At 46.4% G+C, this 18,947-nt stretch overlaps 1 protein-coding gene across 3 annotated transcripts in view; it reads right to left on the reverse strand.

The window, feature by feature from the left end:
• The window catches only part of SH3GLB1 (SH3 domain containing GRB2 like, endophilin B1), a 130,267-nt gene that overhangs the window by 57,494 nt on the left and 53,826 nt on the right, over window positions 1-18,947 (reverse strand). For all 3 annotated transcript variants that reach the window (XM_073593196.1, XM_073593197.1, XM_073593198.1), the window contains exons 4-5: window positions 18,111-18,244; window positions 6,984-7,076 (exon numbers count right to left, since the gene is read on the reverse strand). In XM_073593196.1, coding sequence (XP_073449297.1) covers window positions 6,984-7,076; window positions 18,111-18,244 — 227 coding nt within the window. The remainder of the gene's footprint in view (window positions 1-6,983; window positions 7,077-18,110; window positions 18,245-18,947) is intronic.

The following is an 18,947-nucleotide window of genomic DNA, read 5'->3' on the forward strand; positions in this document are numbered from 1 at the left end:
GGAGTATCTCAGTTTTTGTAGCAAAGCAATATATATATATATATACATATCCCAATAAGAGGGGAGGGACCTCTGTGTCCTGTGATGTACTCCAAGAAAAGGATTTTACAGGTAAGCTGTTAGAAAAATCCTATTTTTCTTTATTGTATATCATGGGACACAGAGCACCATAGTAATAACTATATGGGATGTCCCAAAGCAATGCCACCTGGGGGGAGGGAGACACAAAGCAAATAGCCGCCACCAGGCGTGAGGACCCTATACTGCTGCCTGCGCCCGAAAGCAGTATCCTCCTGCCATCTTACATCCATTTGATAGAATCTCGTGAATATATGTACTGACGACCAAGTAGCGGCCTTGCAAACCTGAGCCACAGAGGCTTCATGCCATATGTCTGACTAATCACCTGACGAATCCACTTAGCAACTGTAGATTTTGATGCTGCCTGACCCTTTCTACGGTCTTCCGGCAACACAAACAAAACATCAGTTTTCCATATCTGAGCAGTCGTTTCAGACTTTATGCTTTAGGCTTTATTGCTCCCACTACATCGAGAGAATGTAATACTTTTTCTTCTACAGAACAAGGTTCTGGGAAAAAGGAAGGTAAGGAAACATCTTGATTCAGATGAAACCTAGACACTACCTTTGGCAAAAAGGTTGGGTGCGGACGCAGCACCACCTTATCCTTATGAATGATTAAGTATGGCTCTTTACAAGAGAAAGCAGCCAATTCTGATACTCTTCCTGCAGAGGTTATCGCAACTAGGAAAAATCAATCGCCTTGTCAAAAGAATCAAAGGAATATTCCTCATAGGTTCAAAGGGTTGTCTCTGCAACACCAACAAAACAAGATTCAAATCCCATGGGCACAAGGGTGTTCTGACTGGCGGACTTATCAGAGTTACCCTTTGCATGAACGCCCAGACTATGCGAAGCAATCGGCCTTTGGAAAAACACTGCTAAGGCCAAAATCTGGCCCTTGATTGTACTCAAGGCCAGCTTAATTACTCCTAATTGTAGAAAGGCCAGAATTCTTCCTATGACATACTTACGAGGATGCCACCCTTGGTTTCACATCAAGTGACATAGGCCTTCCAGACCCTGTAATAAATGGTCCTGGATGCCGGCTTTCAGGCACTAATCAGGGTGGTTATTACTGAACCTGAAAGTCCCTGATTTTTTAGAATGTAGGCTACAATAGCCACATCGTTAAATTTAGTGTTTGTAAGGCAGGCTGGAATACCGTTCCCTGCGACAGCAGGTCCGGACGAGGTGGAAGAGTCAAGACTCCCCTACTGCCAGTATCATGATCCCTGCATACCAGGGTCTTCTGGTCCATGCCGCGGCCACTATGATTACGGACTACCCTTCTTCCCTGATCCTGTGAAGCAGCCGTGGTAGCAGCTGAACTGGAGGAATGCATAAATCAGTGAAAACTAATTTCACGGGATCACTAACGCATCTACTCCGAATGCAAGTGGATCCCTTTTCTCGCCACAAAGTTGTCTAACTTTTGTTGAACCTGGACACCAATAGATCTACATCCGGCATACCCAATCTTTGGCATATGGCCAAAAAGACATCAGGATGTAGAGACCATTCTCCCAGCAACAACTGTTGACGGCTCCGAAAATCTGCCTGCCAATTTTCCACTCCTGGAATGTGAACTGCAGATAGGCAAGGAACACGACTCTGTCCAAGACAGAATATGGTCCACCCCCCTTTGGGCTGCGTGACTTCTGGTGCCCCCTTGGTGATTGATATAGCCCACTGCTGTGGCATTGTCAGATTGTATCCTGACAGGAGCATTCCGCAACCTGAACGTCCAGGCTATTAGAGCCAGACGTACTGCCCAAATCTCTAGGATATTGATGGGCAAGCTCTTCTCTGACAACTTCTCTTGAACAATAGTCTCTTCTAGAACTGCTCCCCAGCCCCATAGGCTGCCATCCGTTGTTACTGCTTTCCAGGAAAGTGGAATGAAGGATTTCCCCTTCTGTAAATTCCTGGTTATCAACCACCAGTTGAGACTCTGGCGTACCTTTAGAGCCAGATTTACTGGATAATCCAAGGCTTGGATCTGTTTGGTCCAAGCAGACAGAATACTGTGTTGCAACAGTCTTGAATGAAACTGGGCATAGGGAACCGCTTCGACGGAAGCTACCATCTTCCCTAGTAATCTCATAGAAAGACGAATGGAAGGACCCTTCTTTGCCTTGACCAGCTCTCAGAGTGTTGACCTTTGTCTGAGGCAAGAACACCCTTTCCTGGGTTGTGTCTATGGCCAGGCCCAAATACTGCAGCCTTCTTACCGGCTGTAAGGATGATTTCTCTAGATTGAGAATCTAACCCAGGTGTCTTGGATAACGGACTGTTCTGGACACCCCCTGATTTAACCCGGCTATTGACTGATCTACCAGTAGCAGGTTGTTTAGGTATGCTATTATTGCTATACCCTAGCCCCCTAGTCTTGGTAGTACAGGGGCTAACACTTTTATAAACAGTCGGGGAGCGGTGGCCAACCCGAAAGGCAAGGCCACGAACTGAAAGTGGCACTGCTCTACCGCAAAAACTTCTGGTGAGCGGGAATATTGGCACATGTAGATACGCATCCTTGATATTTATGGATGCTAGAACCTCTCCTCCCAGTAGGGTGGAAACAACTGACCGAATCTTCTCCATTTGAAAGAAGCGAATGTTTAGGAAGTGATTCAGATTCCTGAGATCTAGAATGGGTCTGACATCTCCATTTGGTTTTGGTACCACAAAGAGATTTGAATAAAACCCATGTCCCTCTCTTCTGAGGGAACCTCTATTACTTCCTGGTACAGTAATCGGTCCAGTGCCAGGGTCCTTTTCTTTACTGGGTCCTTGGGAACGTTTGATCTTAGAAAACGCGATGGTGGAAACTCTTGGAACTCGTTTGTAGCCTAGGTCTACTAAAGAGAGGACCCACTTGTCCTGGACCTCCTCTTGCAAAGTTTCTGAAAACCACCGCAGTCTTCCCCTCACTCGATCGAGCGGGGACGCCCCTTCACAAGGAAGCCTCGGGACTCTGTTTTGTGGACTTATGACTCCAGTGGTTTTTGTAGCCTCTGGTTATGAAGCTTATCCTTTGCCCCTGACGGTGGAAGCTGTCGAGAGTGCCTGGAGGCTGTTGCCCCAGACATCTAAGGAGAAGGTTACAACCTTTCTCCAAGAAACAGAAACCCAGCCAAGAGCTTCTTGCATGGTAACTCGGCTGACCAGCTGTTTAGCCACAGAAGCCTGCGCATATGTATAAACATGAGCGCAAGGCGAGACGCCTGATGGATAAAATCCTTGATAGCATCCACTGCAAAGTATAGGGCCCTAGGTAGCTCAGATAAACTTTGGGCCTCTTCAGTTTGAGCAGGAACTTTTTTTTTTTTTTTTAAACCTGCTTGAATTCATCCCAAGGGATTGACATATGCCTACTGCTGCCACTGAAGGTTGTACTACCGCACCAGCAAATGAGGCCTTAAGTAGAGATTCCAACTTTTTATCAGCTGGATCACTAAATATTTGTACATTGTCCACTTGAAGTTAAACTCCTGTTCACAGAGGAGATAGCCGCATCTACCACTGGCAAATCCTATCTCTTTGAGAACTTTTTGGATAAAGAATAAAGAGGATAAAGAATTGAAAATCTTTTAGGAGGAGAAAACCGCTTATCTGGATGATCCCAATCAGCATAAATCAGTTGCTTCAGTAACGGATGCATAGGGAAAGCATGAGAACCCTGTGGGGGTTTTAGCGAACCCAAGGAGGGGAAGGAAACATCCTCCACCTCTGCAGGAGGCAACTTATAGCAAGGGGGAACCTGACCTCTCTGATGGTGGATGGTCCCCCCAAAACCCTCTGATGGCTGACAGAGCAGGAGAAAATAGCAAAGCTGCAGCCTTTGCTGACACTTGAGCACACACAGGGGAAGCATGGAATGTTGGAGCCAGGTATGTAGCTTTTACACCCTCTAGTGGCTAAACACAGGCAAGGCACGCATACTCACACCAGAAAGACCAAGTGAAATATAAAAATATACATTCCTTGTAATCTTTGACTTGCCTGATCCCGCCGCAGGACCGCTGGAAATAATCACAGACAGATCCAGCCTTCACCCATCACGGCGGGCCGTGTCATGCCAGACCTTCAAGGACCGGGTCCCCTTTTACGGGTCCACTCCCTCGGACCTGTACAACATCCTGCCGGAAAACTCTTTGGCTGTATCAACATGACCAAGGTGCCGGGTCCCAGGGTCCAGCTCTCAGAGAGAAGCATTACAGGCAAAAACCTTGTTGTTTCTTCCATGAGGCCCGGGTACCATGGTTTGGCTTTCAAGCATTTTAGATGGATCCGTTTGTACAGCTCCTTGATCCCGTCAGGGATTGCTTAGCGGATCTCTCTTAGCAATTCATCAACCGTGACCAACACCTTAGACACTGGCAAAAAAACTGAGATTCTCCCGATATGGGAGGGGTTATATAGGGAGAGGCACTTCCGGTTTCCTTTTTGGTTATACCAGTGTCCATTCACCTAAAGGTGGCCTATAACCATATAGTTATTACTATGGTGCTCAGTGTCCCGTGATGTACGATAAAGAAAAGACACAAGTCCATCAAGTCCAACCTATATGTGTGATTATATGTCAGTATTACATTGTATATCCCTGTATGTTGCAGTCGTTCAGGTGCATAGCTAATAGTTTCTTGAAACTATCGATGCTCCTTGCTGAGACCACCGCCTGTGGAAGGGAATTCCACATCCTTGATGCTCTTACAGTAAAGAACCCTCTACGTAGTTTAAGGTTAAACCTCTTTTTCTTCTAATTTTAATGAGTGGCCACTTGTTAACCTCCCTTTGCGAAAAAGTTTTATCCTTATTGTGGGGTCACCAGTATGGTATTTGTATATTGAAATCATATCCCCTTTCAAGCGTCTCTTCTCCAGAGAGAATAAGTTCAGTGCTCGCAACCTTTCCTCACAACCACCCAAATGCATTATTTTACATTTTTCTACATTGAACCTCATTTGCCATGCAGTTGCCCATCCCATTATTTTTTGGATCTTTCTACAAGGTTTCCACATCCTGCGAAGTTATTGCCCTGCTTAGCTTCGGATCGTCCGCAAATACAGAGATTGAACTGTTTACCCCATCCTCCAGGTCGTTTATGAACAAATTAAACAGGATTGGTCCCAGCACAGAACCCTGGGGGTTCTCCTGACTGAAACCTTTTAACAATGAGATCCCTCTGATGCTTTGGATGCTCTCTTTGGACCATGGCTTTTGCTGTAGAAAATGCCAGGAAAGACCTACTAAAAAAGCCCGACTTTATTTGGGGTTAATCAGAGGCACTTTAAATGATGGCAGGTGTGTACTGACTCCTATTTACCATGAGTTTAAATATGTGATTTTATAATTCTGAGCCTAGCTACAGCCACAGTTATAAGAGAGTGTGCACACTTAAGAAACCACATTATTTTATTTTTATTCTCCCCCCTAAAAGATTTCAGTTTGTTTTTCAATTTAGTTGTATAGTTTACAGGTCACAAAAAGGTGGAAAAAGTTTTGAAATTATTTATCTTTGTCTCTTTTTTTTACATCACAGAAACCTGACATTTTAAACAGCGGTGTGTAGACTTTTTATATCCACTGTAGGTAAAAGTGGGTATGGTAACTCCTTTGCTGGAATGCAGTTACTTTTTAAAGCTTTGGCTTGGTTCACACTTACTTTGTGTAAATTAGTCAGCATCTGCTCCAACACAAAGCGGTGTTCACTGAGGTGACTGAGCAGCAAGGCCTCATTCTCATGGGCGTACTGTCCTGTGCAGCCGCATACAGGCAGCCTGTTTAAAATCAATGATAGGCAGACTTTCACAGATCGCCGAGCGCATCCCCAAGTGTAAATCCATATGAGACCGATGCACGGATATACAGCCAGGGATGCTCTTGGAGATGTGTGAAGCCATCTGCCAGTCTAGGATTTTAACAGGCAGGTTAACAGGTTGTTAACAGGTTGTTGCAACTGTGACTCCTCCTATGCAGGTAGAGATCGAACAGTACACCCCTGTGAATACACCCTAAATAAATAGCACTGCAGATTCTGAAAACATTGTAAGACATTAGATAACCATTCAATGTGCTTGTATAATCCAACCATATCTAGATGCCTGTGTACACAGCTTGTGGCATAAACATGAATGCTTGGCTTGCCCCAATCATTTGTGTCTATGCTATGGAGTGGGAAAGATGACTGGAAGCCAGAAGCAGAGTATGCAGGGGAAATACATTCCATATTATTGCTGTTGGTCTTTTGGTGTTTGCTCGGTCCTCAAAAAATGTAAAAATTTACATCTGAAGTTTTTTTTTTTTTTTTTTTAGGAAGTTTTAGATTTTTTATGTGTCTCATTGGCAAATTTTTAATTTACTCCCTGCAATAATCTCTAGCATGTCACCAATTCACTGAGCAACCATCATAAAGTGAAGGCAGCTGCATTTCAGTGCAGTGGAAATGCCAGACTCAACAAAGCTTTAAAATTAAAATACTTATTTAATAAGTCAGCAATTTAGAAGACTAGAATAAACTAAATTTTAACAAGCTACTTTAGTAACTGCCCATTGCTGCTCTTTGCAATGCCTTACTAAATTAGCTTGAAAGCAGAATAAGATGAAATGAAAAATGTGCTTTTAAAATACACAAATAGGAAAAATAGGCAAATATACAATGAGCAGTTTCTACACAGTAAGCAATTCTGGTGTTATCCAAATATTCTATAAATTGCGAGTCAGAATAGGCATTTTTTAACAACGTAAAGCTAACAAAGAACTGAGTTTATGCAGCTTGAATCTGGGACCTTCCCATTGTTTACCACAAAGAGTACATGTTGTCAGCTATTCAGGCAGGTTAACCACAGGGAGAAAAGAGTGACTTTTTTTTTCCAGTCATTTGTCAAGCCATCTACTTACTGAAGCCCTGGCTTCTGTAACCCTGGCTTTTTTCAGACGGGTCTTTGCAGCATCTAAATCCAGTCTTTTATTCTGCAACAATTTCCGTTCTTTCTAAAGAAAGCGAAAAAGAAAGGGAAAAAGGTGCATCAATACAGCCATAGCAAAACAGCTTGATAAGCAGAACAAGGAGTAAACATTGGGAGAAAACTGATCACAAATAGGTCAAAGCAGTGCCACAGAGATTTCAATTTCCAGAGGAGCAGCTTGCTTTCAAGACCTGCGTAACAAACTCTAGCCACAAAAATATAGTGGGTAAAATAGCACAATCTCTTAAAAACAGTGGAAATATAGGCAACTCTTATCTTTTTTCATTTTGGATAGAGCAAGGGAGGGTTATAACCTCTGTAAGGTTTATTTTTGCCACCTTTGTCCCGTTGCAGAGATTTTACTTCACTTCCTGTCCTACAGCCATACAGGAAGTGAGCAGAATTTTCTGCAAATATAGGAAATTCCTTGTGGACACCCAGGTCACCAGTTCTAGTGACCCCATTGGAAGATTGGAAGATTTCCCCTCTATTAGTTTTCAGGGGACAACCCAACATTTGGGATTTTTTATTTACTTTCACTTTCAGGCTCCATGCACACTATAAGCTAAAAAAAAAAATGTCAGAAAAATGCTGGATGAAAATGTGCATCCCAAGACATTGGGGCTCTCCTCAAGTACTGACCATCCCGGAATGGTTCAAACAAATTAACAAAATAGCTGATATGGAAGAACTCATTTCCATTTCCCGATACTCCCCAGCCAAATTCTCAAAGACATGGGCCTGCTGGATTCATTTTAGAACAACTGACAGGTATCTGACATTGATAAACTAATTTTATAAACCACAACCTACTCACGTACAAAAAACACCTACGAGTTACTCTGCATAGTCCCCCCCCCCATGACCCCTCCCTTGTATTTCCTCTCCTATCCCAGCTGACATGGATCTCCCACCCTTAACCAAGGGACGAGTATGGGAGACCTCATGTCAACATTTTCCCCTCATAGATGTCCGACACTAGGTATCCTACAAACCTGATTTCGTGGCAGAGACTGAGGAGATAACCGCTAACCCCTGAGTTATTTTGACCCCCCCTTCATCCCCCCCACACCTCCCTGATCCCCGCCCTACCCACCATCCCTATCATTACCCATCAAGACCCCATCTTTATACCTGTTGCTGTTCGGGCCCCTGCAACAGAACACCTGGCCAGCAACTACACATCCCATAAGGATTGAATTATCATGCATACCCCCACGCCATCACTCTACAAATTGGAACCCCCCCTCAAGTGTTGTACCATAATATGGAAAATATGCTTTGGTATCTAATAGAGGTCGACCGATATATCGGCCGGCCGATATATCGGCCGATATTTGGCGTTTTTTACTTAATCGGCATCGGCCGATTGTGCTGATAAAAAAGGCCGATTATAACTTCAGCCGTGACTTGCAAATGACTTCTGTAATAGAAGTTAATGCAAGTTTCCCTAAGTTATCTGTGGAGAGGATTCTCCCCTCCTCTGGGCAGCCTGCCAAGTCTGATAAGAAGATACATTTGTATCTCTTTCAGGTTCTTTTTATCAATAGACTGAACTCCGTGTGTAGGAGTTCTCAGTTTAACCATTTAAAGACTAAATCTTTTCTGACACTTGTTGCTTACAAGTAAAAATCCTGTATTTTCTGCTAGAAAATCACTTAGAACCCCCAAACATTATATATATTTTTTTAGCAGAGACCCTAGGGAATAAAATGGTGATTGTTGCAATATTTTATGTCACACGGTATTTGCGCAGCGGTCTTTCAAACGCAATTTAAAAAAAAAAAAATACAGTAATGAATTAAAAAAAAAAAATAAGCAGTAAAGTTAGCCCATTTTTTTTCGTCCAAAAGTTTTGATTACCTGTTTTTGTGTATTTATTATTTAAGATAGGGTTTTTTTTTTTTTTTTTTTTTTTTTTTTTTTTTTTTAGGTTTTTTTTCTAAATTATACATACAAGTGAACTGATTGAAGGTTTGTTTTGTTTAATGTTTAAATGAAAAAAAATTTCTGTATTACTTAAGGCTGCTTTCACACTGGAGCGGGCATGCGTTGATGGTAAAACGCTGCTAGTTTTAGCGGCGCTTTACCGTCATTTTAGAGGCGCTTTTCGGCTGCTAGCGGGGCGCTTATAACCCAGCTAGCGGCCGAGGAAGGGGTTAAATGCGCCCCTGAAGCGCCGCTGCCAAAACACTTTGCAGGCGCTTCGGTAGCGGTGCGCATTCATTTCAATGGGCAGGAGTGGTGGAGCAGCAGTATACACCGCTCCAAAGATGCCGTTTGCAGGACTTTTTTTTACATCCTGCCAGCGCATCGCCTCAGTGTGAAAGCACTCGGGATCTCACACTGAGACTGCAGGGGAGCCGTTTTACAGGCACTTTACAGGTGCTATTTTTAGCCCAAAAGCGCCTGAAAAACGCCCCAGTGTGAAAGGGGTCTAACTGTTAGATTTTATGAGATGAAGGGAAAAAAGAAAGGAAAAAAAAAAATCGGCCAAATATATCGGCCCAAAAAAATCGGCATCACATATCGGCCATCGGCCACCGCGATTTCTAAATATCGGCATCGGCATCGGCCAGAGAAAAACCCATATCGGTCGACCTCTAGTATCTAATATCTTTTCTCATAATAAATAAATTGTTTTACCTCTACTAGACATAGCACTTAACCACTGTATGTATGTTGAATTGTTTACAGTTGAGATGTTCTGTTAAAGCCAAATCTTTGACACATCTGTCTTAACTACAGCAACCAATGTTTCTTGATTCTTACACGTTTGTATGATGATACTGTTATTTTGATACAATATATTTTCAATTAAAAAAAAAAAAAAAAAAAAAAAAGAAAGAAAAATGCTGGATGAAAAAAAACGCTCACAATAGCATTTATGCCAGCATTCAGAGTTTTTTCCTGCTGGCAAATCACTCCCAAAAATGCAAAAAAAAAAAAAAAAAAAAAGTTTTCTCTCTGCTCCTAGAAGCTGAAACTTCCAAAATGCTTCTAGAATAAAATAATGTGCATGGACATGAGATAACACCATTTTTTTCTAGAAGTATTTTTTTTTTTTTTTAAGCTAGTGTGCATGGAGCCTCAATAATGGTAAACAGGACAAAGAGGGTGAATCTACCTATGGTTTCATGTACACAGCCTACTTTGACCACTAGCCATGGGAAAACACAAAGCAGCTGGCGGTAAAAAAATTTCTATCCTGAACATGATTCTTCCATGTTCAGGAGAGGCAGGTTGAACCACCCCTAACCGCAGCAAGTCTTTAAAAGCGAAGCTTCACCCAAAAGGAGAAGCTACGTTTGCTGCTTCGTCCCCCGCCCCGTCCGATGCCACATTTAGTACCTTTCGGGGGAAGGGGGTAGCAGATACCTGTCAAAAACAGGTACCCGCTCCCACTTCCGGGTAAGATTGCCGCACAATGACCTATGCAATTTCCGGCCCGTCCTCCGCTGCCTCCTGGGAGACACACAGGTCCCAGAAGACAGCGGGACCATTTAGAATATGCAGCGTGACTCAAGCATGTGCAGTAGGAAACAGGCTGTGAAGCTGTAAAGCTTCACTTCCCGTTTCCCTTAGTGAAGATGCCGGCGCCTGCATCCAGAGCGGATTCAATGTGCCAACTCCCCTTTTATAGTATGCTACACCCATATTTAAGTGTGACATGGTGTCAAGCAAACCCACCCCACCATGAGGGTGCTGTTCTCCCTGGCGACAGCTGTCAGTTTTGAAATTTGCGCAATTGCGTGAGGCTCTGCCCGTATAGCTTTGTCATTTAATCACAGATATCTGTGATTGAATAAACTACCATGGCAGATGCATAGTTGCCAACATTGGGAAAAAAAAATTAGGGACACTTTTTTTGGCTGTAGGCGGAGTCAGCCTATAATTAGGGGGTGGGGCATGCGTTAGTAGGCGTGGCATGCAAAAAAGGAAAAATGCGGCGCGCGAAGCGCAAAAAAATGGGCGTGGTTTACGTGAAATAGTGGGCGTGGCTTACATGGGCGTGGCTAAATGGGGTGTGGTTAGAGTCTGAGGTGAATGAGGGATGCAGAGGGAAAGGGGGGTAGAGGGATGGAGGGAAAGCAGACCCAGACCCTACACCATAATAGCAATGTGTATTCCAGAGTTTAACAATCAGCAGATAAAGATACTCCAAACACCTGGTGTTAGCGCTTCAATCATCCCGGCACCATGGTTGTTATGGTGTCAGGATGATTGAAGCGCATTATTACTATTATTACATTGTAATATAAATAATGAAATCATTCAACTCACCATAATGCAGAATCAGTGGGACCCCTGAGCGTGTCACCTGCCACGTCGCCTGCCACCAGATGCCATCAGGTTCCCCCAGCAGAGTCTGTCCTTACATAAGGTGCCCCCAGCAGAGGGGGGAGAAGGGGGTGCAGGTATGTTGGTGACACAGGGGGGAGGGGGGGAATCAGGTATGGTGGTGACACAGGGGGGGAGAGGGGGGGTGCAGGTATGTTGGTGACACAGGGGGGAGGGGGGGAATCAGGTATGGTGGTGACACAGGGGGGAGAGGGGGGTGCAGGTATGTTGATGACACAGGGGGGAGGGGGGAATCAGGTATGGTGGTGACACAGGGGGGAGAGGGGGGTGCAGGTATGTTGGTGACACAGGGGGGAGGGGGGAATCAGGTATGGTGGTGACACGGGGGGGAGAGGGGGGTGCAGGTATGTTGGTGACACAGGGGGGAGGGGGGGAATCAGGTATGGTGGTGACACAGGGGGGAGAGGGGGGTGCAGGTATGTTGGTGACACAGGGGGGAGGGGGGGGAATCAGGTATGGTGGTGACACAGGGGGGGAGAGGGGGGTGCAGGTATGTTGGTGACACAGGGGGGAGGGGGGAATCAGGTATGGTGGTGACACAGGGGGGAGAGGGGGGTGCAGGTATGTTGATGACACAGGGGGGAGGGGGGAATCAGGTATGGTGGTGACACAGGGGGGAGAGGGGGGTGCAGGTATGTTGGTGACACAGGGGGGAGGGGGGGAATCAGGTATGGTGGTGACACAGGGGGGAGAGGGGGGTGCAGGTATGGTGGTGACACAGGGGGGGAGAGGGGGGTGCAGGTATGTTGGTGACACAGGGGGGAGGGGGGAATCAGGTATGGTGGTGACACAGGGGGGAGAGGGGGGTGCAGGTATGTTGGTGACACAGGGGGGAGGGGGGAATCAGGTATGGTGGTGACACAGGGGGGAGGGGGGGGGTGCAGGTATGTTGGTGACACAGGGGGGAGGGGGGGAATCAGGTATGGTGGTGACACAGGGGGGAGAGGGGGGTGCAGGTATGGTGGTGACACAGGGGGGGAGAGGGGGGTGCAGGTATGTTGGTGACACAGGGGGGAGGGGGGAATCAGGTATGGTGGTGACACAGGGGGGGAGAGGGGGGTGCAGGTATGTTGGTGACACAGGGGGGAGGGGGGAATCAGGTATGGTGGTGACACAGGGGGGGGAGAGGGGGGTGCAGGTATGTTGGTGACACAGGGGGGAGGGGGGAATCAGGTATGGTGGTGACACGGGGGGGAGAGGGGGGTGCAGGTATGTTGGTGACACAGGGGGGAGGGGGGGAATCAGGTATGGTGGTGACACAGGGGGGAGAGGGGGGTGCAGGTATGGTGGTGACACAGGGGGGAGAGGGGGGTGCAGGTATGTTGGTGACACAGGGGGGAGGGGGGGAATCAGGTATGGTGGTGACACAGGGGGGGAGAGGAGGGTGCAGGTATGTTGGTGACACAGGGGGGAGGGGGGAATCAGGTATGGTGGTGACACAGGGGGGAGAGGGGGGTGCAGGTATGGTGGTGACACAGGGGGGAGAGGGGGGTGCAGGTATGGTGGTGACACAGGGGGGAGGGGGGGAATCAGGTATGGTGGTGACACAGGGGGGAGAGGGGGGTGCAGGTATGGTGGTGACACAGGGGGGAGAGGGGGGTGCAGGTATGTTGGTGACACAGGGGGGAGGGGGGGAATCAGGTATGGTGGTGACACAGGGGGGGAGAGGGGGGTGCAGGTATGTTGGTGACACAGGGGGGAGGGGGGAATCAGGTATGGTGGTGACACAGGGGGGAGAGGGGGGTGCAGGTATGTTGGTGACACAGGGGGGAGGGGGGGAATCAGGTATGGTGGTGACACAGGGGGGAGAGGGGGGTGCAGGTATGGTGGTGACACAGGGGGGAGAGGGGGGTGCAGGTATGTTGGTGACACAGGGGGGAGGGGGAATCAGGTATGTTGGTGACACGGGGGGGAGAGGGGGGTGCAGGTATGTTGGTGACACAGGGGGGAGGGGGAATCAGGTATGGTGGTGACACGGGGGGGAGAGGGGGGTGCAGGTATGTTGGTGACACAGGGGGGAGGGGGAATCAGGTATGGTGGTGACACGGGGGGGAGAGGGGGGTGCAGGTATGTTGGTGACACAGGGGGGAGGGGGAATCAGGTATGTTGGTGACACGGGGGGGAGAGGGGGGTGCAGGTATGTTGGTGACACAGGGGGGAGGGGGAATCAGGTATGGTGGTGACACGGGGGGGAGAGGGGGGTGCAGGTATGTTGGTGACACAGGGGGGAGGGGGAATCAGGTATGGTGGTGACACGGGGGGGAGAGGGGGGTGCAGGTATGTTGGTGACACAGGGGGGAGGGGGGAATCAGGTATGGTGGTGACATGGTGTGCAAGAGGGGAGCCAGGACCATCAATGTCCCCAGCCAGCGGAGCCCCAGTCCATCCATGCTGGACCTCAGCCTTTGAGAAGTGTACTGCAGGGAAAGCTCCAAGCCTCCCATACACTGAGTACACCCCCTCCCCCTATCTCTCTTCTCCCCCACTACAGTGACAGGCCACTACTCACAGTGTCAGACAACTCCTGAACAGCCAGATGAAAGCCTCCCTTCTTCCCTCCCGTCACTCCCACTATTCCCTGAGCTCCGTTGGACACAGGGGGGGGGAAGGGTGATGGCAGTGGAGGCTGATCACGTCTTCCTTGTGTGCAGTGTAGAGCGGGGAGGGGTTGCCAATCCCTCCAACCAATAGGCTTCAGTGTACAATAGAATTTTCTATTTGTACACTGAAGAGAGAAGCGGATTGGCTGCCCCTCTCCCCTGCACTGAACACAAGGGGAACATTGTGACTGACTCGTGGAGGCAACGGCGGCCATTTTTGTGGAGCCGTTGCCGTTTTTTACAAAAACACTCACGATTTTCTCGGGACAAACCCCAAAAATTCGGGAAAACACCCGGGACAAAATTAAATCGGGACAAGGGTCCCAAAATCGGGATTGTCCCGGGAAAATCGGGACTGTTGGCAACTATGCAGATGGACCTGTAGCTGTCAATGGAATACACATTTAGAGATTACCACACTTGTAGCCCATGACACCTCCTTCCGCTCTCTAACTGAAAGTCAATACAGACAAATAGCTTGAGGAACAACCTGCAGGAGCCAGTGCATTTCACTGATCATGGTTGCAATAAAAAAGAAAAAAAAAAGTGCATTTATTTAAAGTATTTTATTTAAACCACCAAAAGGTGAGTCCAGGTCACTACATAAACAATGTAGGACAGCATTACATATAGTACAGTTGTATGTCAATGTAAACAGAATTTGGAAGATTCAAGTTAAAATAGATACAACAACGACGGTGTACATTCTGTATTAGGGGTGGGAGTTGGCCCTGGAAGTCCAGTCTGCACCGGCAGGGAAGCAAGACATGGGGGGGATGATTAGTCAGCCATACACGGAGTGAAGAAAAATGGGGTGCAATAAGCACGGAAAGTGAGGATGGCGGACCACTGTAAATACATCCAGGGTGGGGGGGGGGGGAGCTAAAAATAAAACTAACAGTAAGGCATGTCCCAAAACGTTCACAGTGCAGCAGGTATGGGTACAATCCTTTATAGTAGGAGCAACGGCTCAGAAACAGGCATATGTCAGCTGTATGACAATAGTGGGTGAGAGCTGCTCTCACCTGTATCACCATGGGGGCATAGCATTTTATCTGGGTGTCATCAATGCTAGTAAACTAAAGGGCGGCATCAAGATAGGCACAGAAAGGGGATCCATCAGCGAGTCTGGTAAGGATTAGTATCAGGAGACATTGGGCACAGCTTTATGACTCACGTGAATCCTTTGGTGATCGTAGGCTAGATCTTCTCCAGGTTCTCTAAAGTCGGGGTTGACTGGCCCGCCAAGGTATCCCCGATCCAGCACGGCCCATCGGTCCGGGAAGAAACATTAGCCAGTTTGGAATCAGTATGGGGTCAGATTTAAAAAATGTAAAGAGAGCAGGAAGATCTCCCGCTGTGTGTAGGGTGAAGGAGTGTTGTCCCTTACCAAAAGGTGGCCGAGAGAGGGAACCCCCATCTATAGGCAAAGTTCAACTGTCAGCAATATCCAGGATCGGTCAGAGCTTAGCCCGAAGTTGCAGTTGAAGTAGCCCTGGATAAGTCCAGAAGAATCTTGATTGCCACGCCATCAAACTCCAGGTCTCCATATTCACATGCTTTGCGCAGTACTGTCTCCTTCTGGGTGTATCGATGGAGTCGGCAGATCAAGTCTCTTGGTCTAGTTGGGTCTGTAGGTCGGGGACCCAATGCTCTGTGTATCCAATCAAATTCCACCTGCTCCGGGACGGCCGACCCCACGACCATCTGGAATATCACCACCGCGGACTCTGCCAGGTCTTCTGAACCCACTGCCTCTGGAAAGCCCCAGAGGAGTCATAGGTTGTTGCTCCTGTCCTCCTGGCTTCTTGGAGGGATTCCAGGGCCGTCACTTGGAGTTAGGGACTCCACAGAGGACTCCTCTCCCATCAGCCTGGTGGTGGAGAGGGATTGGATCTACTGCTTGACCCCCTGGATGTCCCTGCAGTGCTGTTCCTCGGGGCGGGTAATTAGAGCCTCTATGTCCGTCCTTGTTGGTAGTCCTTGAAGGAGGGTCCATAGCTCCGCGATCATTTGGAGAGTGCAGGGTTGTAGTGCGGAACCCTGCAGGTCTGCACATAGATCAGACGGAGTCTCCGAGTAAGCATCGGAGGCGGAGGAAATAGCAGGAGAGGTAGGCTGGGTGTGCGGGCCTGAGGCCTCGTGGGAGAAGCCCCGCAGTTCTGCCTTCTAGGGATCTGGGGAGGCCGGAGTGTTCTGGAGAAAGTAGTCTAAAGTTCCACCAGCCGCTTTGGGTTTAGGAGCCTGTTTGCTTCCCTTCGTCTTCCGCTTCTTGGCTGAGGGCATGTCATTGAAGTTAGATCAGAATAAGCTGGATTGAGTGGCGAAGGGTCAGGAGCTCAAGCTACTTGCGACTACCTGCAGCCATGTCCAGACCACGCCCCCATAAATGCACATTTTTAACTGCAAATGTGGTTGCATTTTTTTTTTTTTTTTTTTTTACAGAAGGTGGACTTAGCCCTTAAGTACTTAAAGTGTTACTAAACCCAGTAATATGAAAATAGTTAATCCCCCCCCCTCAATAAAATCATCTTTTTACATTAAAATACTACCACTATATACCTTTTTGGCTGATCTGTATACCATGGTCACATGATAAACTGCAGGGTCTGTCCAGAGCTGAGAGTTCAGGTAGGAGATTTCCACTAGTCTGTGTCCATGTGCTCTTATGGGAGGCGGATCTTCCATGAATTGAAATGCAACATCCCACCCACTGAGTTTTTTTTTAGTTACTAGGCATGGAGAAGGGAGGGAGGGACTGGGCTGTGATTTAGGATCTGTTTACACACCCACATATGCGATGTCATATCATGTGACCTGAAAAGCTCAGCTCAAGACAGGAAGTATTCTCCAGCAATAGAGACCAAACTGAGCATGTGCAGGGAAACCACTCTGTATTACCTTGCCTTGCCAAGAGAGCCCCTTCTGGCAGGAGGGAAGGATCTGTGCATACACGATAAAAAAGCCTTTTTACACAATACAGAGGATTAACCCCTTAAGTTCCACAGTGAGTATAACAAGCACGCTATTCTGCATATACAGATTGATTTTACTGTTGTGGGTTTAGTAACACTTGAATTCATTTTATCTTCATCTGCAAAGGCTGCTTTTTCACTAGACAGTTCACTGAACCAGAAAGCACCTTTTCAGTGGCAATTAAGAAAGGATAAACTATGCGATCATCTTTGTAAATTGGCAATCTTAGAACATGCACGTAGGGAATACAGGTATTCCATGCAATAAATTAGTTAACTGAATATTCCCATTTAATAAAGCAAACCACACAAAATGATAACGCATGTGGTGTTTTAATAACTAACCCTTAACCCACACAGCCCATCCACCAAGTCACAGTCTATAGTGTGCTCTCCCGGCTTTTCAGATATGTTTCATAGAGCAGTTGTTACCTGAGCTCTAGAAAGATGTTTTTCTAGTTCGGAATCTAAATTTCTGTCTTCCATTTTGTAAATTATTTTTATTAACAAGAAATTCTATTTTTTTTTCTAATACTGAAAAAAGAAAATATATAAAACTTCTTTTCATTCACTTTAAGTAAAATATGTGGTACGCCATACAATGCACATCCAGCACTCACAGATGCAGATGTGAATCATCCCTAACAGTGCATGTTTTTTCCTACTACCATCTTGAAAAGTAGCTAAATTAACTAGTAACCTTTATAATTTTTTTTATTCTGTCCAGGTAACCATTGCTGCCAGGATGGAACGTGATAGAAACTACAAATATTATAGTGGTCATTGAAACAGATAGAAATGAAAATCATATTCAGGTGACAAGGGTCAAAAGGTGAGATTTTCACAAACTTTCTATCACGTTTTACAGGTAAAAAGAAATCTCCTAAATGGAGACACACAATTTGACCATTCCCTGTTACTTTAAACTTAAAATGACCAGGGCCTTTTCCAAAACAGTCCCAAATTTTAGGTGTGCTACTAAGGTACTTATCTAATAATAATAGCCCTATAATTACATCTCATCCACAACAGTTAGAAAAACAATGTTAAACCAGAATTCCAAAATAGAGAAACATTACTTGCAACACACAGTAAGAGCTGCCTACTTCCTCCCATACTTACAGATATTGTTTTATAATCTCCTTCTATAAAATTCCTTAAGGGAGTGAGAAAGTTAATAGCTCCAGTCTGTACAAGTTCCCGGTGAGCTCCTCCTATTCGTCTCTGTGTTTCTCCACAATTAATGAGAGCATTTCCTGGAACACAAATATAAATCATAAGGCTTCGATAATAAAAACCAAAATGATCCTTCCACTGCAATGCGTACACACACACACAGGCAGAATTGTATGTGATGAGTAAATGTTATTCTTGCAGAAATGTAAGGTATTCATGCAACCAATTACAGTACATGTGCTGCACTGAAGTTCTAATTGTTTTAAAGATGTGTGCACCCTATCTCGAACCCCCCCCCCCCCCCCCGCTTTTTTGTTTAATAAAGCCTCCTTAAGCTGGGGTGTCTTAGATTCACATACACACTTACCAAATGCATCCAGTGTTGACCTGCTGCGACCCACTGCTCATCGCCTGGGTCCTACTCCTTAGTCCTTGTTGGCCGGCTACCTCTTTGGGGTTCAGGCAGGGAGCCAGCCAATGATGCCAGGTCCACCGGACAAGCCCACTCTCCTTTGGTATGTAACGCTGGTATTCCAGAAAGCTTTGGGAGCAGGGACATGTCATTTCCTTGAGTGGAAATTAAAGTATACCTAAACCCAAAATCTATTTTTCATATTTGACATCATGACTTCGGCTTTCCCAAAAAATCTTGTCTGTAACCTTTTGAAAAGTTACTTACTTTGAGGTCCTGCCAATAACAACACTTGCAATTATCAGCAGCATTGTCAGGCTGCAGTCTGCTCCCTTCCTGCTGGTCATTGGTCTGCAGGATGCATGGGTAGG

Source organism: Aquarana catesbeiana, linkage group LG07 (assembly GCF_042186555.1).
Source record: "Aquarana catesbeiana isolate 2022-GZ linkage group LG07, ASM4218655v1, whole genome shotgun sequence".
NCBI lineage: Eukaryota > Metazoa > Chordata > Amphibia > Anura > Ranidae > Aquarana > Aquarana catesbeiana.